The 26421-nt window shown below is 38.7% G+C and overlaps 1 protein-coding gene across 1 annotated transcript; it reads left to right on the top strand.

The window, feature by feature from the left end:
• The first annotated feature begins 2226 nt into the window (after positions 1-2226).
• Positions 2227-22760, top strand: LOC133142568 (neuronal acetylcholine receptor subunit alpha-7-like). The gene is made up of 9 exons (XM_061274821.1): positions 2227-2251; positions 10500-10639; positions 13188-13232; positions 13726-13835; positions 17697-17944; positions 18249-18443; positions 19371-19457; positions 20601-20710; positions 21128-22760. The coding sequence occupies exons 1-9, from the start codon at positions 2227-2229 to the stop codon at positions 21722-21724; spliced, it is 1557 nt and encodes a 518-aa protein (XP_061130805.1). The 3' UTR covers positions 21725-22760.
• Positions 22761-26421: the final 3661 nt, after the last annotated feature.

The raw sequence follows: 26421 nt of genomic DNA, 5'->3' as shown, positions 1-26421 counted from the left end.
GGGGGGTCGCTGAATATATTTAGTGCAAGTAAACTGTTTTCACACTTGGGAAGGACAAATTTATATGGAGCATAATACTCTCTTAAATACAAATCCTGTTACTCACTAAAATGGAACTACCGTTGCATTGTATTCAATTCGTGAACAAAATTTATGTCCATTAAAAAATTATAGTGTGAATCCTGTGCATTGGTATGTGCGATGACAATGGAAATTGGGAATCAAACTCTTTCATGGAGTAAACCAATCTGGCAATTTTTTAACAGCACAATCTAGATTAGATCAAGCACCAAGACCTGTTAGTTTGTCACTATGTAAGTTTGACCCAGTTTTTTGAGTCTGCTTCCTTCTAAACAGGAAATCAGATCATCAGCTCACCACTTACTCTCCAGCTCTAGTGTACAACATGCAGCTATTGCACACTATTGACTTTTGATTTCCGCCCATTACAGATATTCAAACAATGATGTCATACATCCGTCACATTAATCACCTGTCACTTAAGCATTTGTTAGCATTAAAAAGATACAATCACAGTGAACTTTTATACATACTGTGATAAGGCAAGTGGGCAAACCATTTTTATTTTCCAGCTGTTTTTTGTCTTTAAAAATACATTTTAATGTACACTCTGTTTGTACATCAATTTTACCTTCAGGAGAACACCTTAAAATTGACTTATACCACGTGATATATATTTGGTCTTGGAAAATGTAAAAAATTATCTTTTAGTCCAGTAATGAGCTCTGTGTCCTCTATGGCTGTCCGAGCACATTCAAGCATGGATTAAATTCTATAACAAATATAATCTAAATACACGATAATCTTCCAAAAGAGTGTCTTGAGACATGAATGCAATGGCAGCACTACTTTTTGAATGAACTACAGTAAAACCGCGTGAAAGAGAGTGAGTCGATAATAACATTTTAAGAATTTTTCCACCTCATTGCTTCTTGGATTCTAGTTCTGCTGGGAATTGTCTCCAGAGCTCATCTGCTTCTGAGCCACACTGGCCTACAATAATGATAAAAACAACCAATATTTGGTAGAAATGTTGGAAGTGTGAACATGAGCAAATGTTATGTGACAATTATCTGATATCAATGAGTACACCTGAAGAATGTAACACAGGCTAATTAAATAAAACTATCAACATTTTCATGGTACAGTATTAGCACTAGTAGAGTAGCAAGAGTGGGACAGGGGGGCTTTTGGGGGCACTGTCCTGAAATATGCTTGGACTCCCTAGGTGCCAGGCCAGATTGGATATTTTATTTTGCAACACGGAGGGACCAGGCCGGCCTACGAATAGCAAAAATCCTCGTAAAATTTACACCCACTCAAATTCACTGGGGATTATTTATTTGTTTATTTATTTATTTATTTTTTACAAGGCTCAAACATTCTTTGAAATGCTGATAAATATTTGCTATATGAAGAACGGGGGGAAGACGTGGAAAAAACATATGCGGAGGTCATATGACCTGCAGTCACAAGGCCAAAGACTAAGCATATGGTAAACAAAAAAACAAAAAAATGCATTTAAAAAACTTTAAAGGGAAAAGGAGCATGTGTTAGGGCATCCATACCCCCATTTCTCCACATCCGTATTTTCTGCTGAATTTCATTTAACACGAGTTTAAAGGTTATTGGTTTATTTTGAATACACCCACATTCCATTTATGAGGTGTGCACAGTTGTGGAGCCATATACTACAGTATATTTGCTTATTTATATATCTGCTCTTGAAAAACGACCAGATTTCTCACCAAGTAAATTTGCAGGTTGGCTAATTTTTTACCAAAATCCTAATTATTTCAGTTTATCCAGGTTTTCTTTTATTATTTCTTTATTTCTGACCTACACGATTAAAAGCTGTATCATGTTATTTGGATGAGTCCTAATGTTAATTTTCTGGCAAAATAAGTTTAAATCACACCTTGACCACCACAAGCGCCCTCCATTGTGCAATATCGTAAAGTCTCATGAATGCGCTAATCTTCACTTGTTCGGGATTGTCAATAGCGAGCACGGTGCCCCCTCCCTTCCTCTCTTGCTCACTCTTCTCCTCTTCTCCCTTTACCCCGCCTCTCTCCTGTATCTTGTTCCCGCCACCCTCCAAACGACAAAGAGCATCAGCAGCAGAGAGCCCGTAGCAAGGGCCGGTGCCAACCTGCCAGGATGCGGTGCTGTAAGTTTTGGGCTGCGTGTTCGGTTGGATTTTACATGTGGACAGCCCTCCTCTTCAAAGGTATGTATGTCACAAACAAATTATTTACAGTGCACGCACACAAGGTCTGTTCAGTAAGGGCACAGGTTGGAACAAGTGTGTGTGTGTGGGGGGGGATTGAAGATGAAGGCGATTCGACACTTGTGATGGTTATTCATGGAATCCAAGAGTATTCTTCAAGTTTTGAAAGTTGAGCAATAATGATCCCTGCACTTGAAGTGCAAGATACATTTAAATTGAAATGCTTAAGAAAATATTTGATGAACAATTCTGGACAAATGCTATTAAGTTATACCTAGATATATGTACAATTAAAAATATGGATATTAACATAATATGCTGTATAGTCTACAATTGATCTACAGTCTACAATTTGGGCTTAAATAAAACTTTCATACACTCCACATACAGGGTGCATAATAACCTTCCTGGTTCTTTTATCTCAAACAAATTATTTTAGGTTGCATTACCTGACATGTTTCGGCTTGTACTTCCTCCTTCATCAGAGTGTCAGTCATAATAATTATTCGATACAACTATTGCTACCAATGACACTATAGCCTACTTCCCACTTGCACATCCATCCATCCATCCATCCATCCATCCATCCATCCATCCATCCATCCATCCATCCATCCATCCATCCATCCATCCATCCATCCATCCATCCATCCATCCATCCATCCATCCATCCATCCATCCATCCATCCATCCATCCATCCATCCATCCATGCATCCATCCATCCATCCATCCAAAAAGCATTAACTAATGAATTTATCTTTAGATAAAAGATTTTTAGACGAGGCAGCTTTAAGAACGTATTCAATGCTCTTCTCCATCTCCACTTGATGCTAAAGGTGGTAAATAGTAAATAGAGCTTTAAAAGCAATATCATGTGCAGAAGCTTCTACAGCAAAAACCTCAATAATCAACCACTGTTTTTGTAAATCTTGTCGGTATTTGTACATGGCTGATACGACAGTTGGTAGTGGACATGTCATTACCTTAGGAAAGATTATTATTGGACTGAAAGCGGTTGGTTGGTGTTTCATTAAGCTGACAATTAAAACAGAAAGTCAGACAGAATGCTGGAAGCATGGTGGACTATTCACTCTTGTCTGATAACTGGTTGCCTCTTTAGCATGTCATTACAGCACCAGGCATGAGTAATCAATGCACGCTAAATCAAACTGTTACAGTAGTGTTGCAGTTGATTTGAGCCGAAATTGATTGGTCATTCGTGGAGACAGGCACAAGGATGATGCAATAGAAAAGTGACCCACACGCACTCATAGAATAGAATAGAATAGAATAGAATAGAATAGAATAGAATAGAATAGAATAGAATAGAATAGAATAGAATAGAATAGAATAGAATAGAATAGAATAGAATAGAATAGAATAGAATAGAATAGATCTTTATTGTCATTGTCACGCATGTACAACGAAATTTAAAAAGTGCCAACCGATCAGTGCATGAATAAAAAATAAATAGAATAAAAAGATTTAAAAAATCAAGCTAAAAATCCACAGAAGAACATACACAGACATAATCATTTTCTTTTAGCGGCATTCAATGTGACTACCGATGAATCAAACAATATAAACTCATCTTTTCTGTACATTGTACATTATAATCATACAATTACATCCCCACTCATTTGATGAAACTAATGTTTTGCAAGTGCTCCAAATAGTCCAAGTGTTATCTTTTATACATGAAATATAGGCAAGCTTTGGAGTGCTTCTGCCTTGACACCATGTTGGAAAAGTGCCAAAGCAGAATCCTCTTCTTTCTTATGACACCATCACTCAATTGACAAGAGGAATCATCAGGCAAACAAGGCAACCCTCAGAGAGAGGTTTTTCAATTCTTATCCTTATTCACCGGTGAGGTTTTGCTACTCTTTGAACACAAGTTGTACATAGATGTTGAAGTAACTTTCAAAGTCAGACTCATCAAAACAACATTCGTATTCAGTTTGGGAATATGATTCAAACGACCACCAGCCCTATGCTTGGTATCGGGCTTACTCGCATCCAACAACTTTTTGGATTGATCTTTTATTCTTGACCCTCATGAAGCTTCAGATGCTCGTAAACCCAAATGCCCAGATGCCGTAATATTATCATTTCCATTCAATGTCTCTTCTCTCTCTTGGTGTCTCTTTTACTGTTTTTTATTCCGTACTGCAGACTAATATGCTCCCCTAGTCAGCAATAAGTGACTCTTCCCGAGCCTCTTTGCTATTTAATAATGGCCTACATATAGCTTAGCACATTGAATGCCCTGTTCAGTTTGATACCCATGGCATACAGTGGTTTATGTGACACTCTTTAGTCAATGATGATACTTAAATTGACACATTATCTTGTTCTTGAACCTCAAAGCAATGGAAACTTCTTGTGACCTTCATCTTCCAGAGTCTGAAATGTCAAACATTTCACAAGTGAAGTTAATGCTCTACTGCTTTTATTGAGTCACTAAATCACCTTATAAATGATCCGAAATACTGTTGGACGAGGCTGGACACCTACAGTATCATGTTAGGATAGCACTAGCATCAGTTTTAACAGAGCGCGTTAAAGCATGAAAGTTGAAGACACATTGGAGGTCTTTGCTTCCGGATTAGGATTAAACATCGAGTGGTTTTAGGGCTGTGATCCCTTACCATAGATTATAAAACTCCCCTATATGATTCAATCTATCTGGAGATTGCTATTAGGACACTTGTCCATATGTTCTGCTTGTCACAGTTTGCTCTTTTCATGTTTGAATGCACAAAGTTCTCTTTAAAGTCCTTAAATGATTGTTTTTGTTTTTGTAACTAGGACAAATTTATTCATTGCATTTGAAATCGTTGTATACACAGTTGCAGTTGTAAATTTAAATGTAGGCAACTTCAACTCTGGAAGGTATTAATCTGGCGGCAGCTTCACAGGATGCTGCTTTCAGGTACTCTAACCTGCCAAAAAATGTTCACTGTTTTTTCATTCAACTTGTGCCCAACTATCACCTCTCCTCTTGGATAACAAACAAGATGACTTTTAGAGTTTTAGATGGCAAATTCTGAACACCTGCAGAGCTTCATTGCAGAACTCCTCCGATCTTCTTATCTTGACTTTATTTTTGCATCAGTGTTCTTAATAAAGGTCTCAGTGAGTGTATTCTACATTATTTGGTCGAAGTATTCAAGTGCAGTTTCTTTTCTTTCTCAAACAAAAGTGTGTCACCATTTTGAATTAAACAACAAAGGTTGCTTTGGGAATTTATTTTTCAGCCCCTTTTCACACAGGATTGAAATATTTGCGTTACTTTTTATGCACACTTGCACACAAGCCAACACATATTTGCACCAAAGTAGCTTGAGATGTGCAGAGTTGTCATTTGGTTGACTCACCAGCAGCCCCCGAAGGAGGGGTGGGCTGACAGCGCTTTCATTGTGCAGAACCCGTCCCCCCTGCAGGTCTTGAAAGCTGGCCCAAAACACTAAAGGATCGATGTTCTTTTATGTTTTTCAAATGCGGCATGTTTTGTGTTGATCCGATCAAATCCGTTTAGTATTTGTATGTCTCCTATGCAACCAAGTGTCAGTGTCTTTAATCAAAGTTGATTTAATGTAATTGGATGACTTTTTCTCTTTTTTTGTGCCGATTGTTTACCACTGTGTTTATTCATCATGATTCATGTGACCCTTATGAATTCCAAGCTTTGGTTTATTTATGCAGATATAGGCAAATTTAGATGCAGCAAAGCCTGAATGGACTAAATAGAGGTGTGATAATGACTAAGTAAGTGGTAGAGAGGCAAAGATTTCAATTTTACACTTATGTCTTTACTAAAAGATACAGCAATTCAAGAACAGTGTTGGACCAGTAATGTTGCTTTTAAAACATATTTCCAAGTATATATTTTTCCACACAATATTGCATTGCATTATTGTAAAATACGCTTGGAATTTACAGACACTAATTTACAGTCAGCGAATAAATGTGTGTAAGACGCTAAAGCCTGAGAGGGTTTAGCGCCACTAAGCGCAGACACAAAAACATCAGACATTCCTGTGTCTTTGTCTTTCAGTGTGTGTTCATGAGATATGAGTGTGTGTGAGCCTGAGAAAGGGAGAATGGGTCCCTGTGGCGGTCTGTTTTTGGGTAGACCAGCTCCAATGAGCATGTCTCAAAGTCAAACGTTATCGCCGAGCTGTTTGACAGCAGTAGAGAATTATGGCCTGATTACCCCCAAACAAACATGCAGGAGAAACAGACATTGCATAAAAAGAGATCCTACTAAATTCCTTGCATTCATTTTTAGGTGACGCAAACTAATTGGAAATGGTGCCAATCGTGTTTTTCTTGGCTCGTCGTTCATTTCAATCCAAAACTCAATTGGCTACGGAATGTCTTAATTTATTACACACAAAAAAAGCAAGTGGATTCAGGGCAGCCAGAAAGACTGTGAGAGGAGAGAATGAGATCAAACGAGAGGATGCTCAAACAAAATATACTAAAAATGAGGTTGCATAAATTAGAGCTTCATGAGCAACACTGGTGATGTATAAAGCATCAGGTTGGGACAAAAACCGATGTACAGATTAGGGAAGATAAGAACAAGCTTCTGACTTTTCCTTTTTAAATTTTCATGTGACATTTAAAACTCTTATGATTCCAACGCTGTGCACTATGGGTGGTTACCTGCTGCATTTAAACAACAGGGCAGCACAATAAAATGCCATTTAAAGTCATAGTGCACTTAAAGACTGTATTTGAATGTATTTAGTTATTCTATTTACTAGTATGGTCGTGTATATGGACTCTTTTTGAATAAATGTGGAATCATATCATTCAGCCGAGAGCTTCTCAAACTTTTTACACCAAGTAGCAAAAAAATAAAAAATAAATCTGCATGCCACCGTAATGATGAATGCCGTCCCCATAGATGTTTAGCAAAACAGAAGGGCTTAAAAAATTACATTATAGTACACTGTTGGCCGCTGAAAATTTCTGCACCATTCTAAAAAAATAAAAACAACCGTAACTGTTGATTAGGCTGAATGTTTGGCACTTATGTAATAGATCTGTATGTAGAACTGAGGTTTCCCTGAAATTCTCACAATTTCATGTGTTCCATATCACCTTTGTCATAAAGTCAAACAAGGTCAGTGAAACCATTGTACTGAAGGAGCATGAGAAATGTGCATTTTTGTACGGTGCTACAAAGTTAAAAGCGCCTCTGCCTCACAGCCCCTGCCGTGGTGCTGATACCCTTGGGCTTGCTTTAGTGCCCAGAGGTGCTCTTGCGCTGCTTATTAAATCAGAACTAATTTTACGCGCAGTATTCTGATCCAATTCCAGTACACACTCCTCAACCTGTATGGAGCATTAAAGACCGTTTTAGGATTCTATGTTCTAAACATTCAGCCTATATTCTACGTATGAATGAGTGCAGTGTCATTGCCATTAAGATCGAGTTGATGCATCTCTATCTTAGACTTTGTTGTTTCCTTTCAAATGTGACAAGATGACCATTTGTTTAAATGAATACTCATTCTGTTTAAACTAAACAAGAGATGTTTTGAGTATATAATTTAGGGAAGCTGATCTAAAATGGCAGTGGTACACCACCAGTCCTAATTTTGAGAGGATGCTTTGCGTAGATTTAAAACGATTTTTTACCAAAGAGCTGAAAGATCATTTGGAGCTTTGAGTGACTATATATTTTTTAGAACGTTAAAGTTGTACAACCTCAGGTGTTAATTTCTAATGAAATGTTGTGTAGCTTTGCTGGGTGGCTTGAAGTTGCGGCTGCTAGTGAGTGTATGTTTCTCACAGAATTGGTATTTTTAGATATTATATAATTCAATATTCCCTACAGCCTATCGCTATCATGCATTCTGGATGAGTGAAGCTTTTTTGCTGATTGACAGAAACAAAACCCTGATTCCATCAAGATTGGGGGGGGGGGGGGGGGGCAAATATTCATTAGTTTTTAAATTAGATGTCTGCAATATGTTCCAACTAAGTTCATTTATCACTTTTCATTTTAAAGACTTGAGAACAGAGGACACTAATTGTTGAAGATCTAAAAGTGGAATTCTTTGCTTTTCTCTCTGAATGTACCTCAACAGTCCTTGGTCTCTAAGGTCATACTTTGAGATTCATAATGCACCACACATTTTCATTTCATTTTACATTTTAGGTCTAGACTGCAGACAGGCCAGTTAATGTAGTACCCGCACCCTTTTACTACAAACCCACGTTGTTGAAACACATGCAGAATGTGGCTTGTCTTACTGAAATAAGATGGAATGTCCCTTAAAAAGACACTGCTTGGATCTCAGCATACATTGTTCCAAAAACCTTCATGTAGCTTTCAGCATGAATGGTGCAAAGTACACATGTCATGGGCACAAACATATCCCCATACAGATGCAAAGAGGCTTTTGAATTTGAAAACATTCGGGATAGTCCTTTTTCCTCTTTGACCTGGAGGTTATGACATCTTTGATTTCAAAAGCAATTAGAGACGTGGACTTGCCGAACAACGGTGCAGCCTACTTCTCCACTTTGTCCATCTGAGAAGGTTCATATACATATCACCTTTGCTTAGAGCGGTCGAGTATTAACTTGCATTAAGTGACAAACTGTGTTAACTTTGGGTCATTTATTTTTTGATAGGTTGGGCCTGGCCTTTTGCCTTTCATATTTACTCTGGTTGCTCAGTCACACGTTGCCAGAACAAGTCTACTTCCATACCACTCGTTGTGCGCTCTGCCAGTAACGCGTTCTTTGTTGTTACTTTGTGCCTTTCACTGCCTATTGGCTAATTTCGAGTGTGTACATAAATCATTCTACTTTGCCACTTCTGTGCCCTGTCTGCTTCTGGGTCCAATTCAGGGTCATTTACATCACACTGGAATTTTCTTTTTTAAGTGTTCCTGACAACATGCAGCAAAATCCTTTATTCAATGTTACAGGTTTTTTGATACAGCACCGCCTGAGGGATCGGAGGTCATGGACATTTAGTGCCCTATATTCATGCCCAGCGCAAATCTCGTGCAGTCAAACTGTTTGAATCAGTGGAAATGTATTTTTTTTCTCCTAGAAGGCTAGGCAAAAAGTTACTTGTGCTGTTGTGCAATGTGGGAAGGAATGCAGCCGACCTGTTTGCCATCCAATGCAGCAACTCAACTAGTTCCCTTTAAAATCGGTGCAGAGTGAGACCGACATGGCATGAAGATGCAAGAGATTAGTGCGCACAAAGTACATTTTCAAGGAACTAGAATATCTCCACTTGCAAATGACGTGAAGTTTGCCAATGAGGACGAGGCAGTTGGAGAAGTTGGTGCATCTGTGAACCTTTCCAGGGATGCTCCTTTTATACCCAATCATGACACTCACCTGTTTCCAACCTGTTAACCTCTGGAATGTTTTTAAGCATTCCTCAATTGTCCCCATCATTTGTGGCTCCTGTTACATATATTTTTTAACATGTTTTAGGCATCAAATTCAAACTAAAAAGAAAATTCATTACTGAGATATTTATTAAAAATGAATAAACTGGGGTGCTTTTCTTTGTGCCTGGCGTGAGCCGCACATGGCTTGTTTGGGCATTGAATACTGAATACTTTCTTCCTCACCAGCACAATTTCAGTCAGGCAGCAGCAAGATCACTAATACCCCCGACTAATGACTGCTTTACTATTATTATTTTTTTATGTTTCTTTAAACTTCAGTTCACACCGTGACAAAACACATGCTTATTATTTGGTCTCTGAATACATTGTACAAAAATAAGCAAATTTATGGCTTTACTTAAGTCTTTTTGCATCAATTAATAGTTTCAGCATCCTTTTTAATAATTTGTGCCACACAAAAGGTCCCATGCAATCTAGATTTGACCTTGATTTGTAATTTAAGATATTTTCCTAAATCCCGATTTATATTATGTGCTGACTAGACTCTGGTAGCTTGCTCTATTTTGCCTGACCTCGAACACTAACTTGCCACAACGCTTCCCATTTGGGCATTAATGGCCCGATCAGCACCATGCCAGGCTGAAGACATGCGCGCTCCTTTTACTCTTCACAAAGCTAGGATTGACTTGCTCTTTCTGCCATCCAGCTGACTACAATTGCAATTGGGATGGTTGCCGGCATGGAAAGCCGAGCTGAACTGTTTTGTGCAGCTGTCTAAGTGGCGCTGTTAAGCTTTGCTGTATTACGGAAATTAGCTACCTTGTGTAACTTTGCTCCTGTTGGTCCCCAGGATCTCTGCAAGGAGAGTACCAGAGGAGACTTTACAAGGAGTTGCTTGCTAACTACAACCGACTGGAGAGACCAGTGGTCAATGACTCAGCTGCCATCCTGGTGGAGCTGGGCTTCACTCTTCTGCAAATAATAGATGTGGTGAGGAGCATGAACAGTACATGTTAGAACCTATTTGCCAGGTATATGCCATGAAAGATGTGGCATTGAATGTTGAATTTCTCTTCATAAATTCCCTCTAAATTACTCATTTACAGTGAAAGTCTGTAACAATCAAATCAAACGCAATATTGCATTGTGTGAATATCAAGCTTTGCTCTCTTGTATGATGTGGAAAAAAAAAATGGAGTGGATCATAAAGCATCAACAGCATATACATACACCTTGAATGTCGCTGGTGTCAGGCCAAAACCTCATGTCACATTTTGATGAATTTCATATACTATACTTTCAAAAATCAATACTTTTGGTCAGTTCAGATGTGTTACTTCTAAAATGTATCGGTCAATCTAAATTGTTGAAAATGGCTTGCTCTTGTACACGATGCAGTGTTAACGGTTGGATAAAGATGCCACTTTTGGGGTCTTCTAAAAAGTGTTGATTCTGGAGATACAAGAATTCCGTCCGACGCCAGCGATGTACATAATCATAAATTCATGTTACATGAACGGTTTGACTCAGGGAAAGACATTTTCCCGAAATCCCCCTCCCTACACACACAAATATGTTCGTATAGCAATAATCTCTTAACCTCCATTAATTTTTTGCTCTAATTCAAAGTTCTTAAAAGTAGTTGCTAGTCTAAATGAGACAGCCTAGAAACGATCCTGGATAGCCACAACAGTGACCTTGACCAACGGTGCATTGAATTACTCTGCAAGGTTAAGTTTTGATTTGCAATTCCCATCTTCTTACAGAAGAAGAAAAAAGGTTCTGTTTATTCTTCTTTGTCAAAATGGACAGAAACGGCAGTTCTTGTGCTTATGCCTGCAGGGCCTCTTTTCTTTCACTCTAAGGAAATTACATTGGTTACGTGGCTCGGCATTATCTTCAGCAAAGTGGATAGACTATTTTTTTTGCATTTGTTCCTCAAAAAAAGCAAAATTGACAGCTAAATTGATTTTCTACTGCAGATGTGCATGAGTCTGCTCTATTTTCCTTTGCTTGGAGTGTTCAGCTTTTAATACAAAAAAGTAGCTAGAAGAATTGTGAAAGCCAGACATTATTCAGTTCATGACACACTAAGAAACAACAACAATGGCCAAGAATAAGGAGGTAGAGAAATAACTGTGGCTTTGAGACAAGATTTAGTAGGGCAGCAAGACAATGCTGCAGTGTTCAGAACTAAGGCATAGCAACAGCATAGTTAGATAAACATGTTTATTTTTGTGGTTTCTATCCATAAACTGTATCTTCAAAACTTCGAGTCACACAGAAATGTCACATTTGTTCGACCAATGAGCAGAGGTAGTTCATGTCACCCATGTGCTACTAAACTGAAAAGAGTCAATGAGTACAAGAGAGATGGAAAATTAGACCAAAATTCATGAAACAGCAAGACCCGGAGAACCAAGATGGAGCGTCTTCAAGAGGGCTTAATTGGATGAGAAATATTTCTGAGGGGCAGTCATTTAGGGCTTCAAAGGTCTGTGTGCTCATCTCATGAAGGAAGATATAAATTACATCATTATTTGAAGTCGCAATATCCACATCCTCAGAAGCTGACTTCCAAGACGTATTGCAGATACAGATACAACCTGGAAGGAAAAGGTCAAAATATATATGTGGTGGATTAGCCGATGCAACACGAAAAAATATAAAAAGAAAAATAAATATTTCACTTCCTGAAATTCTGTTTTCAAACCCGTGGTGAACTTTTGTGTTTTCCTTACAGTGCATGCAGATCAGATTCTCAATATTGCAACATGAAAATGTCTGCATGCAGTGTTCGGGACATTGACAATTACACTCCCTGCAGTACATAAAATATACAAAACTGCATTGCTTCTTGGGCAGCATGGTAATATAGTAGCTATCTCGGCTCAAGCTCTCCTTAGCGTAGTTGACATATTCTCCTAATTTTGTTCTATTTTTCTAATTCTGACCGCTTCCTTCCACCGTCCTAAAAATATACATTATAGACTAACTGAAGACTTTAAAATGTTCACAAATGTATAATTAATATATTTACAAATGAAAACAGTCTCACCTAGAATGTCGTAAAAATGCAAAAGTTTTGTCCCACCGGTGTAATCTAAAAGCATCTATAAACCAAGACACATAAAACTGTAAACTCATTTGGTACTATAACATTGAATTGTTATTCAGTTGTATTTCTCTGTGGATAACTTAGCCAAATGAAAAGGATGTTAGCAATAATGCATTCAATTGAAACTTGCAAGTTAAGCAAACTGCACAAACTGCACAAACTGCACAAACAAACAAACAAACAAACAAACAAATAAATAGATAAATAAATAAATAAATAAATAAATAAATAAATAAATAAATAAATAAATAAATAAATAAATAAATAAATAAATAAATAAATAAATAAATAAATAAATAAATAAATAAATAAATAAATAAATGCACAATAAACACAATTTGAAAGAATTACATTCCTCAAGATGTTGCATCACATTTGTGTAAAAAATGTATTTTCATGATGTTCTCTCTCTGGTGTCAGGATGAAAAGAACCAAGTGTTGATGACCAACGCCTGGCTGCAGCTGGTGAGTCACTGCAAAGATTTGTACAAAATGTCTATGGGATTTATTATGTCCATTCATCCAGAATAACATCACTGATACTTCAATTTGTGTCCGTATGGTGGAGCATCATACATTTGCAAGGGTCTTGGCTGTCTATGGTGAACACTTGTTTCCAATACAAATGAGCCTTCGTGAGTTATACAGTGCTCAACCCTAATATACGCCGACTGGCTGGTCAGAACCTGCAATAGCAAAAGTTACAGTTTCAGGCCATAAAATTAAAGCTGCCAAGCATAAAATCACCTCTGAAAGAAAAGCATACGTGCATGAAAATTTTATTTTGAATTTTTACTGGCCCTCACAAGATTGTGCACCATCAGCATCTTTCCCTGAATGAAAGATTGTGGAAACACACCCCTAGAAAGTTATGACCGTTTTCATTCGCCTATGTAAGCATTACGACAACCGTGCAAATAAATGTCATATAGATGTAGAATATCTCTCTGTCTCTCAGTACTGGACTGATATCTACCTGAGCTGGAACCCAGAAAACTACCCTGGTGTCCAGAACCTTCGATTCCCTTCAGACCAGATCTGGACTCCTGACATCCTTCTTTACAACAGGTCAGATTTCTTCCTTCTTCCAGCAGGCTCATTTACATGCACTAGCATCATGTATGCACTTGTTCATATGCAGGAAGGCAAATGCAGGTTTATTTGAACTGTACATCATTGCTGATTTTTTTCATGGACATTACATAATCATATTGCAAACACCACTGATTATAAAGCATTATAATATATGGCAATAAATAGAAGCACGAAGGAGATAAATATTGACAAAACTAAGTGATAAAATGGGCTTTTTTGAAGGGGGGGGGGGCAAGGATGACTGGAACTGACGTGAATCTTTGCTTAGACACAACCACAGTACTGAAGATTAATGTAAGGACATGTTTGTCCAAATCCCTCTGAGACATTCATTAAGACCTGTAATCCTAAATAGATTCTTTTCCGCGCTAATAGGCTGACTTTGTAATTATCTTAATGTCTTGTTCAAATTGTCTTCAATTGCTCTTCCTTGTTCTCGCATACTGCAGCTTTATCTTGTTTTAAATCAAGGGGATTGAAGCAAAACAAATAGATGATGCAAATTATTATCGTTACCAAGTGTTTTCTAATCCGGAGGGAGGGTTTTTTTCCCCCCACATTAATGCGAATGTGAGTATCGTGTAGTTTTTCTGTCACAAAAATGGGCTTTTAAAAATATTTTTTTTTCCAATTACAGTCTAATCCTTCTCATCCGGCACTATTTTACTATGTGCTCTTCTTAATCCCGACATAGAAATAGAAATAGGTGCCAAATAATCTCTTATTAAGAGCATGATTATTATTGGTCTCATTCTGGACAAGGGTAGTAATAAAAAATAAAGTGCCGAATTTTTCTCTCTCTGGAGAAAAAGCAGAGCAATGGGTTGATATATTAAAAATCCAATTGTCTCGGATGAGAGTGTGAGACTATGTGAGAAAAACTACTTACGCAGCAGAGAAAATAAATGATTGCCGACTCAAATGTCTGGGAGTGTATATTAAACATCCGGACAAGTGTTGCTTTAACATTAATATCCCTGAAATGCTGATTAAATAACACACATGTAGTTTAGGGATGAGATCACTTCATTTTAGTTTAACAAAACTGTTGCTACTGTGTAGTTAAATACCAGTTCTATTTCACTTATGTCAAAGGGAGCACAAGGACAGAACAAAGGTTTGGGTGTATTAACCCAAATATTTAAAGGTCAGCTTTTAGACCTGCCGGATTAACCATCCTAATCCTGCTGCTCTCTTTCCCCATCTCAACCCTTTACCCGGAACCTCCCTTTCCTGGCTCATTCTCTCATTCATCCATCTTTTTTCACCACTGCTCCTCGCATTTGGCATTTTTCTTTCATGACTCATCTTTTTGTCATTACCGGTATTCACTCTATTCAATTTTCTTCTTTATTTTATCATCTGAACTCTTCTACCTGTTGTTTATAAATCATACCCTCCACAGAATTCGATTTTGTCAAGCAGTCACTATATTCACAAATTTCTCCCATTTTGTTTTCTTGCAGATTTATCAACTTTTTACTCTCTTATATATTTACGATTTTTTTTTAGTTATTATCCTTAGTTTAGACAGTTGTAATCATCTTACAGTAGGTTTGCTCAATGAGCCAATTTTATTTGCAAATGAACTTATTATCTCTGTCAAGGACAATACAATTTTGTTTTGGGCAATTAACCATCATGACTGTGGAGAGAAAATATTTGTTTTGCTTTAGCCTTTGATTTGTTTTCTCCTTAGGAGATATAAACAAGTACAGTTTCAGCTATAATATGGAATGCAAATACTGACATCCTAACTGGTGATATGGCCATTCAGTCAAGTTCAGGTGTGCAGTGTGATGAGCCAGAGAGCTGTACTAAAAAATCAGCCAGTTAACTGTAACACATCTGATCTGAAATTATTCCAGCCATTATATTACTATTATGATACTTTTTTTAGATCAATGAGCCGGCTATTCACTCTCAACCAAATCAGGATATAAACAAATGAACAGTGTATTTTTATCTGACTCTGTGATGGTTTTGGATGCAAACTGATGGCTATGCTTGACATAGTTGTTCAACATTCTGCACTTTTTTTTTTTTGCTGTTTACCCTCAATTATGTTGCTCAACATAACTGGACCCTCCTACCACATGGCAATTAACTGGCCATAAACGGATTCCTCATCTGTGTTTCTTGCTTTTGCCACACAAGATGGCCCTTGTGGGAATTTAGTACATCAACTACTGTATATGACCTCCTTTGTGGTTTCACTTGACTCACGATCAATCCGTTACTTAAAGTACGGCCAGCTCAAATTAGGTAGATACAGTAAATGTTGAAATCCATGTCATTTATGGTAACTTGACACAATTTCAGCAGATTGTGAGTATATTTGAAAGAGTTTGGTGCTATCGCTATGTTAGTCTAGCCTCCGTACCCCAAATGCGGAAATAATACGTACAGTCCATTGTTATTGTTGTTGTTTTTCCCATGCATATATTGGTTATATATTGACAATTAACAATACAATAACACACGAAAGCTCATGTGAGATTACATCGGTTGGCATATTAATACAAAATAAACAACGTGCAGCAACAGTTGTGTAATGCAACATTATTTCAGCAAAATGATCCCGGGCTGTATGTTTCCACATTTCTTACAGTGGATGACTTGAGGAAGATGATGATGTGATATAATCTATTTAGCCCGCTTCATTTGCCGTATACGCGCTCTTGTTACAATAAATATGTCACACTTGAAAGTAGGGAATCACTGTACTGTAGCCTTCTATTTGCCTGTGGGCTTCTTGGCATCTCATTAACCACTGAGCCCAGATGTCAGGATTTCCTGACTAACGATTTTATTTCTCAACTGTGAAATCATGAACTTGGGCAAACTCATCTCAGTTCAGTCATTTCAAAAACATTGAAAAATGCCCCCCTCAGAAAAAAAACGCTGCCAAGCACTAAAGTGAAGTAAACAACTAACATTGGTATCAACAAAGGTACAACGTGGTATCCAGGCACTAACTAAACTCCAGATAAGTCAGCATTCACTCTCCCCTTCACGCCTAACAGCAATTCAAGGTATTTAGTTCAATTACATGTTGTCAAAAGGAGATACGGTCAACCACAAGTATGCGCGCTCTCCTACACACACCACGTTCCCTGGATTACAAGGATGGGAACACTTTCGGTTTAAATAAATCTTTCAATAATAAAAGCTTGAATAATTCATGACGTGGTTTTGCCTCTGTTTACTACCTCCAGCTGATAGTGGCACACACGGAAGAAGAGTAAATCACAACACAATTATATGACTCATTTTGACTAGAGGCGGGGTCAAATAAAAGGGGGTCCTTTCAGGTTTTGTGCCGAGATGCAGTTCATGCTTTCCTTTGTCTGGGCTTGTGAATGAAGCTCAAGTCGGATCCAACAAATTATCTCTCAAGTTTGGGATTTGAGTGTGGATGCACTGCGTGTGCTTTTAATTCACATGTAGAGCTGACAGTGGGTCTGAGCCTTAACGGTGTTGATAGTTCTGAGAAAAAAATTGTCAGCTGTGCATTGAGGCATTCAAAGGGAAGGCAAGGCAGATGTTGTCACGTGCCCATTCCACCTGCCATCCAACCAGTGATTTTCCTTCCGTCAATTGTTCTCAGCCACGCCTGGCACTGATCAGAACCTTGGACAGTTCTCTTTCTCTGCTCCTGCCCCTCCCGTCCTGTTGTTGCCCGCTCCTGCTGATCACTACCACACCTGCTACCAGCTCGTTCACCCTCTTACTTAAACCTTGCAAACACAACACTTTAAGCTATTTTAGCTTTTGATGTATTCATGGAGTCTCCATAGTACAGATAATTCTCACTTGTTACTCTCCTCCCAGTGCGGATGACCGCTTCGATGCCACTTTCCACACCAATGTTCTAGTGAATGCTTCGGGTTACTGCCAGTACATCCCACCCGGCATCTTGAAGAGCACTTGCTACATTGACGTGCGCTGGTTCCCCTTTGATGTCCAGAAGTGTGACTTGAAGTTTGGCTCCTGGACACACAATGGCTGGCTGCTGGATCTTCAGATGCTGGATGTGGACACATCCACCTACATACCCAATGGCGAGTGGGATCTTGTGGGTAAGTTGCTTTATATTTTGCTAGCTTGACAGGCATGTAGTACGTGAGAGGAAATAGAACCATCCCTTACCGATTAATAGGTTACTATGATGAGAATTTGCTTCTCTTCATTCTAATGTTTCACTATTCGTGCCATGGCTAATAATTGACAAAACCAAGGCTGTTGCATGCAATGTGATACATTTCTTTAATTGTGTGACCCATCTCTCCATTCATCCTTCTTTCACCCATATGGCTGTTTAGACGGACAGATGGGATGATTGTGTTAATGTTTTTTGCACTTGGTTCTCCCTGTGTCCCTCAGGTGTCCCAGTCAAGCGGAATGAACTATACTACGACTGTTGCAAGGAGCCCTACCCTGATGTGACCTTCACAGTCACCATGCGCCGCAGAACGCTTTATTACGGCCTCAATTTGCTCATTCCCTGCGTGCTCATTTCTGGCTTGGCTCTTTTGGTCTTCCTGCTGCCTGCTGACTCAGGAGAAAAGATCTCTCTAGGTGAGATGGTACATAGATGTGAACAATTAAGAATTTGGGAGTTGGCCATGGCTTTGTAGATGTAACCTTGTTGTTTCTGGGAAGACTCTCGATTTAGAACTGTGCCTTTTGGAATTTCTGTCCACATTTTGTCAAGTGAGAGTGACATTGATGTTCCATCGTGTGGGTTGTCTCGAAAATATTTCGAGTCAAACCTAGATTTAATAATTGTAGTTGATGAAAAAAAAATCAAATAATTCAGGGTTACTGATGGAGTAGTGCATGGGTAGGCAGTACACCAGCCCTCAAGGACCGGAGTTGCCTACCCATGGCGGGTTGAGTGTGAAACCTTGTCAGTTTCTTGTGAAGGAACCTCGCTCCATCCTTGAACATCTAAATCTTTTGGAAATGCTCAATCAGGACTTCACCTAAAAATAGTTGGGTAAAAATAATAATATAATATGGGGGACAACCCAAATTTTGGTTATTCATTTAACTGAACAAGTTGGGTCAAAATGCCCTTTTTTTTCCAAGAAGAAATGCTGACCGCATTGAATATTTCCAAGCTACATTTAACCACGAAGCATGCAATACTGTGTGTTCATATGTGTATGCAAACATTCTCATAAATCATGTATCGAGTCATAAATACATGCGTGTAAAACCGCTTGGAATAATTGAATTTCTGAGGGGACTTCCATCCGTGGTTTTTGAAGGATTGCCACATGTGGATGAGCAAGTCACCAGTTACCATGAATTTGACAGATTTCTGGAGGGTTAAGCTTCCTTGAGCATTCCACCTGACAAATTACTGTGGTTTTGAGAAGATAACCGACTATGACCATACGTAATTTCAAGAATAATTTCACGCATCAGTTGTTTACCTCACACTAATCATTTTCCTTATGGTATGCTCCTTATGCCTTGTCTCTGTATTTTTTTTGCAAGGAATCACCGTGCTGCTTTCGCTAACTGTTTTCATGCTTCTGGTAGCTGAGATCATGCCGGCCACCTCTGACTCAGTTCCCCTCATCGGTAGGTTCTATTTATGTGTGACTCTATGTGTTATATACACAGAACCACCCACAGGAAAACAACCTGACACAGTGGAATCATGTTGTTGAGCTATTTATATGCACGTACACGCTGTTGCAATATGGCTCCGCCCATCAAAGCAAAGTGACTATTGATTCTGTCAGTCATAGCTTTGACATTATTAACCACAAGCCTTGGAGTGTTTCTGCCAGCAGTATTAACACATGCATTGCGATAAATGTGTTATTCAATGCTGACTGACCTCTAGATATGGTCACCTGGAGAAGAATTGTTCAGTTGGCAGACACTGAAGCTGTCCAAACATCATTCCCACAGCTCTCCAGAGAAGTTCTTTGGTAAAATTGTGTGGCCCAAGTGAATATACTGTTAGCAACACTAAGACAAGAAACTTAAAACAAGAAGGTGGAAGAAGAAATCAAGGCTAAATGGAGGATGAAAAAGAAGAGGGAAGAGACAATCATCTTTGATGTTGATGTGTGCGTTAAACAAATTAATTGATCCATACACACAACTCAGACATATTAAAGTAGACCTTGAGCTGACTAAGTGCGCTCTGTGATTCCTACCCAGATTGAGTAATTCGGGGGCACTCGTCAACCTCAATTTTAGGAAGACTTGCACAATCAAATAAAAGTCAATACAGGAGTATTAGCAGAATGTTTGGTTAAGAAGTTGGAAGCCTTCCATTGGGAATGACAGGACTTAATGGTAATATTTGATTACAGGTTAGTCTATAACACGAAAGGTAAATGCATTTCACTATTTGAATCAGAATATCCGTTAAAGCAACCAGGTATGTTGGACATTTAGTAGTGTAGGCCTCACTAATCCACAACCCACAGATTTAATTATATTACTGCTATAAATATTGTTTTCTCCAATGTAAGTGACACTGTCTGAGAGGTATTACGTTAACGATACAGTCTAAATAGCTAAATGCCTACCCAACCAAGCATAATATTTGCTTTAAATGGCTGAAGGACAAGTCTAACTGCCCTCTTAATTAAAATGATTAAATGTGGCTATTAACTATTTTCAACAGCACCCTGAAATGTAAGATAGGTCTTTTACCATGAGATTTGAATCCCCAGAAAGTATGCTCACGTTTGTTGTGTCTTCCAGCTCAATACTTTGCCAGCACCATGATGATAGTTGGAATGTCAGTGGTGGTGACTGTGATCGTCCTGCAATTCCATCACCATGACCCTCAGGGAGGCAAGATGCCCAAGTGGGTAAGTGCTAGATTTTTTTCCCCCTGTGAACTCTCCTCATTAGGCAGATATCATTTTTTGTTTAATGTTCGAGTGGACTTGTATTAGGCCTTATTTTTGGACAGCTTGTTACGCTACGTAGCAAGAATTTGTTTTCCGAATAAATCTGACCTCGTCAAAGTGTTCTATTGATAGTTTACATAAAAATCTGTCTCAATAATTGTTTGGCAAATTGATTTAAGTTTTATTGAGCCGCATGATTTTTACTCACACCAACTGGATCCTGCTTGGTGAAAATTTACTTTTACGGTTAGGTTTGCAAATTGTTACTATTCTTTGATCATTAAAGATGAGATGAGAGCAATTGATTGTTGTTGTGTAAACAAAGTGAATAAATTCAAAAACACAATTTTCCATGAGTGCAATGTACATGTTTAGGTTCGGGTGGTCCTGTTGAACTGGTGTGCTTGGTTTCTGCGGATGAAGCAACCTGGCGATGAGCGCAGGCGTCCTGGCTACAAGCACCGCCATACTACCCAGCACCATTCCAGCAGCAACTCTCTCGAAATGGGCGCCGTTCCAAGTCTCTCCATTCCTCTCTCCCAAACGTCCTGCCCACCATGCACCTCAGGCACCTCCAACGGTTCAATGAGCCTCTACTTTGGCAGCTACCATCCAAATGAGACTCCACACTGCCCACCGTCCAGCGACTCTGGTGTAGCACTGGGGGGCCATGCTCACTGCTCCCCTGGTGAAGAGGCTGAGCCCCCCAGTGTTCTGGGAATGGGTGCGGGGATGGGAGTCAGGATCCCACCACCAGAGATTCAGCGCATCTTGGAGGAGGTGACCTACATAGCCCAGCGCTTCCGTAATCAGGATGAGGCTGAGGCCATTAGCAGTGAGTGGAAGTTTGCAGCAGCAGTGGTGGACCGTCTGTGCCTGGTGGCCTTCTCGCTCTTCTCCATCATTTGTACCTTCACCATCCTCATGTCAGCACCCAATTTCATAGAGGCTGTCTCCAAGGACTTCACATAGCTGGATGCAGGAGAAAAAAAGTATTTATCACTTTGTGGGCCATAATTCTTATTGTATTTTTCTTATGTAAATATAGATGTTTTAAGTCTCAGCTACCGCTAACTTCTATGTGCAAACACACACATGTTGTCCATTTGAGCTCACTTGCCAAATTATGATCTTGATTATCATCTTAACACCTTTTCCACCATTAACATTACCTATAATTTTGCCCAAGGGGGGAGGGGAGGGGTGCTTTTTCAAACAACTGAATCTGTACTGTATTAAACTCTCTTGGGGTTACTTTAGTGCAAAAAAAATGCTTTATATCAACTGGTTGGAATGGACCAATAATACAGATTCAATTTTGTCATTCAAATGTATTTTATTGTAGTTTAAGTTTTTGTCCTTAGCTATTTGCTTGGAAACTCCAGCGGTAAGCTACATAAAGTTCGAAGTTGCTATAGTGACCTTGGACGGTCGGTTACTATCTCACAATAATCTTGTACAATTTGTAAGATATGTAATGCACTAGAATATAGAATATTTGGAGGGATTTAATAAACCTTAAGCCTATCCTCACAACACTAACTGCTTAAAAATTAGGGACTAAAATAGCATGTTGGCCATGCAAGAGTGTGGGTGTGTTGCTTTGTAATAAAGATGGATACAGAGGCAGTTGCAATGCTTGCTTTTCTGCAAATTAGTCAAGTTCAAATTGAATAAAGTATTTGGGCTTCCATACAATATTCTAACGTAAGTCTTCTGACGTGTCTCCGTCAAATAAGGAAAATTACTAAAGGCCCCAAGTCTCATGATGTTTCTCCCTCAAATAAAGATTATTGGTAAAGGAGTGAGAATTTAAGAAAAAAAATCTAAATCACGTTACATAACTGCAAAATAGTGTACCATCATCGTAGCTCTATGTCAATATAGGTTCTGTGTATGTTCATAGAAGAGAGTCGAGTGGCTCCTGCTGTACATGACAGGTGAATTTAGTTTTCATCTTTGTTGTGCTGATTGTCGTTTACATGTCCTTTGAAGTGTAAAATGTCACCCTTAGCCAAATTAAATCTTCAAATTCTGTCTGTCTCTTTTTAAATCCTTGAGGTGAGAATCAATGAAAGTGGAACCGAGTAAATATCAATAGGCCTCTTGTGTAAATTTGCCTAAACCGACTTTATTTCTGCGAGTGACCTGAAAGCAAAATATGATCATTTCTAGCGGTTACCCAAATACCAAGCTCACTATCCTAAAACAACGATGGCAGACCATTCTTCCTAGATCCAGAAAACAAATGTGCATATTTCAATACATGCAGTACTGGCCATTTTAGATTGTTTGGAAAAAGAACCTCACAACAAATTTTACATGACACATGAAAAAAAAGTGTTGTGTCTGGTCATTTCCACACAGTTAGCTTGTTTTAGGTGGTATTAAAACTACCTTTAACCGGAAATTGTGTCAGATTATGTGAGACCAAAATATAAATAGCCGATGAAACAAAAAAGGCCATAAAGAATAGACAAAGAATGTGGCGCATGCTTTTTTTTTTTAATCCCGACTCCGGAATAAAAATCAGTTTTCTGATGGCCAGCCAAAATGTATCTCATCTTTTGTATTATCAAGACAAGGATACTGGCACTGTGTATTAAATTCAATTGATTATTTATGACTGATTTTTCTTCTTCTCTAAAGTGTCACTATCAAAAAAGGTAACAGATTCATCTTAATTGAACATAGGCATTGTATAAGGTTTTCAACAAAAAGTGCAATAAATGCACCTATGAATAACTATGAATAAAGAACAAAGTTAAATGACAGATTAGTTATCATAAGCAATGATAATATACAACTAATTGGTTGCAACATGGCATACCTGCTATGTTAAATTCTCAAATGAAAAAGAATGCGATTAAATTGAAGGATCAACCATGAGGCCAGGAATATTAGACTCCCTTTAAGTTTTGTTAGAGTCTAAGAGTAATAATCATCATGGAGACAGTAGAGAAATATGTCTGAGACTCAGAGGCGTAGCCAAGCCGGGGCGAGCCAGGGCGGCGCCCCGGTTAGGACTTCCTGCGCCCTGGTTGAAAAAATCGAGCTTTTTCGATTCTTCATTTTCATGCCGTTTTTTTCTTTCGGTCTAGCGCGAATGTGCTTGCGCTATTCTATGTGGGCGATGTTATCCATTCACCGTTTGCCTCCCGGACCCGGATGTTGTTTTAGCAAACAGCGAACGGCGTGGGTTATGTTTGATTTTTTTTCCTGTGGGCGCGCGCCCCTACTGGAAAAATTCCTGGCTACGCCTCTGCTGAGACTGTTTTGGTTGGGGTGTCACTTTTACTCATAGTAAATGAATGCAGATGTGAGTGGATCCAACTAATCACATCACACAAAAACACAGCATAAATGTTTACAGTGTTTTGTAATGCACTTTGTCATCGACCTCACCATAAGATGTTTTTCACTGAGGTCACCTAATTGACCATAAACATGTCAACCCCCTCCCCCGACACAGATAGAACACTGGAACTGAGGCGTACATTTCCACTGATAGCTCGGAAGCAAATGCCGACTGGATGGAGTTTCCACCTGATTTAATGTCCCTGTGTGTTTTATACACAGATGTGGAACATAAGAGTGGGAATAAATGTACTCATTGTGCAGTCCTGCTCTGGAACACTGTGTTCCGTGAGTTCAGGTCTGTAGCCTATATTGACAAAAGTAACACATAACCGACCGGGTTTTTACCCTTTCAATAAGTAAACCATAAGTCATCATCTTTTCATGACATTCTGGAGCATTTTATGTATTTGTCCTGTGTGGGAAAAAACGAATTGGAAGGTTTTGGTATGGAAAACGCTGGGATGAGCTAGAAAAGAGACTGTTAGGCATTCACACGAGTGACCTCTGACCTCAATCATGTTCTTCTGTATAAATGAGCAAACCTCATCGGCACACAACAAACTCTTTCAGAAAGTCTGCTCAGAAGAGAAGAAGCCGGGCTCCCAATTTACAAAGTTTAGGCCCTACCCATTTTAATTAGTTTTTCAACAGTTGCTGATACACTGCAGGGGCTAGACTGTAATTCTGGAATATATTTAATTTTCTGGGAATGAACATTTCTTTAATTCTGGCCTGCTGGGCTTGGGGGCGGACTGCCCTCTCTTTGAGAACAATCTGGGTTCATTTAGTAGGGTCGGTAAAACAGACATTCTCCCAGAATAATTATTGTTGTAGATAAAGCTTTTAATAATTTGGCCCGGTGCTGTATCAGCGTTATGCATTCATCTGCCATCTTCAGTACCGTACGGCTTTCTATTTAAAGAAGCTGAGTGTATATGGCTTACTTCAAACACAGTCAGAGACTGATCAGTCCCAATTGTGACCTAAATGAAATAATAATATATTAAGAATAGTTTTAGACCATTTTACAGTTGCATGTGCAATTTGACTTAAGGATGAAATTTTCAAAGTCTTTGTACTAAATGTTTGCTCTGATTGTTCCAACAATTTCTGTATCCCATTGAATGAAGAATATATTTGTGGACCTTAGTACAGTTCACATTGTGCAGCATATCAAATATTCATTAGATTTAGTGTGTAATGCTTTTGAAATGGTGCAAATGCATCATTATCTCTCTTTTTAATGTAAATTGCTGATTTCCCCTTTACGACAATTTGGACGGTCATCGGGCCATTAGATATTGGCCTCATACACCATTAGCTTTGTCCCATTTTAACAAAACAAATGCTAGAAAGTGAAACAGTATTCTTTGGGAAAATAAATCACACCAGAAATTGTAAAAATATGCAAATGAAAAAATGAACCTGAAATCAAAGCCAAACCATCACACACACTGAATACCTTCTTATAATCTGCAGTTTAATCAATTATTGCTGTGAAGCTGAACCCATTAGTCATGAGAAATGTGATCTCATCACGTTGTAATTACTCAAAAACTGAGAATTAAATAGAAGCCTCCTGACCCAGTACATGTGACATAATTAGAAATCAGCACTGAGAAAATTGGGGAGGACCACAGTAATCATAGATGCAGCTCGGAAACATCTATTAGAAGTTTTGCTATGAACTTTTCCCTCCTGCAGCCTTTCATTATTTGACAGTAAGATGATGGTCATAAGGGAAGGATCGTAACAGATGGGTCTTCCTCAACATTGCCAACACCCGGTGAGGATGTGTTTTGACTGTCAATCTTACACCTTCGATCGACTGACGTATATGGTGACAACATATGTTGTTGACTTTTGTACTTGTTTGTTTTGAGTGTCACTCGTGAAACAAGGCGTTGTGTGGGGCGACGGCGAAGTAGGATGGAAGGGCAGTAAGGGAGGCTGCAGACTCCCTCGTGGAGACTGCGCGCAGTGGGGATGTGCGTGATAACAGATTGTGCGTTCACATTGTGTCAAATGCTCAGACTGCTGAGCTCAGTGTGAAGCTGATGTCAACTTCGTGGGGTAAAAACAAAACAATGCAGACACTTAAGAAGCAATTGAGCTTCAATCATAATTATTGAACAACAAAACTACATTATAATTTTAGAGTCACCACATGCTATTCCTTTTGTGTACCTAATGTAGTGGCTACAAAAAAAGAGAGGATTAATTTTTTGGTTTATTTGCAATTGAAACCCAGCCGTGGTTTGATAAACAATGGGGAAAAATCTAAATCACTGCCGCCCTCCATTTCCATA

The sequence above is a fragment of the Syngnathus typhle genome, linkage group LG1 (genome assembly GCF_033458585.1).
Source record: "Syngnathus typhle isolate RoL2023-S1 ecotype Sweden linkage group LG1, RoL_Styp_1.0, whole genome shotgun sequence".
NCBI classification, from domain to species: Eukaryota; Metazoa; Chordata; class Actinopteri; order Syngnathiformes; family Syngnathidae; genus Syngnathus; species Syngnathus typhle.
Note: the sequence above shows the minus strand (reverse complement) of the source record. Positions and strands in the feature narration are given on the sequence as shown.

Excerpts from the sequence above, each read along its gene's own strand:
- LOC133142568 (XM_061274821.1), top strand. The coding sequence starts at position 2,227 with ATGTGGACAGCCCTCCTCTTCAAAG. Across the intron at positions 13,233-13,725 it reads CCAACGCCTGGCTGCAGCTG|TACTGGACTGATATCTACCT; the intron begins GTGAGTCACTGC and ends TCTGTCTCTCAG. Across the intron at positions 18,444-19,370 it reads AGGAGAAAAGATCTCTCTAG|GAATCACCGTGCTGCTTTCG; the intron begins GTGAGATGGTAC and ends TTTTTTTGCAAG.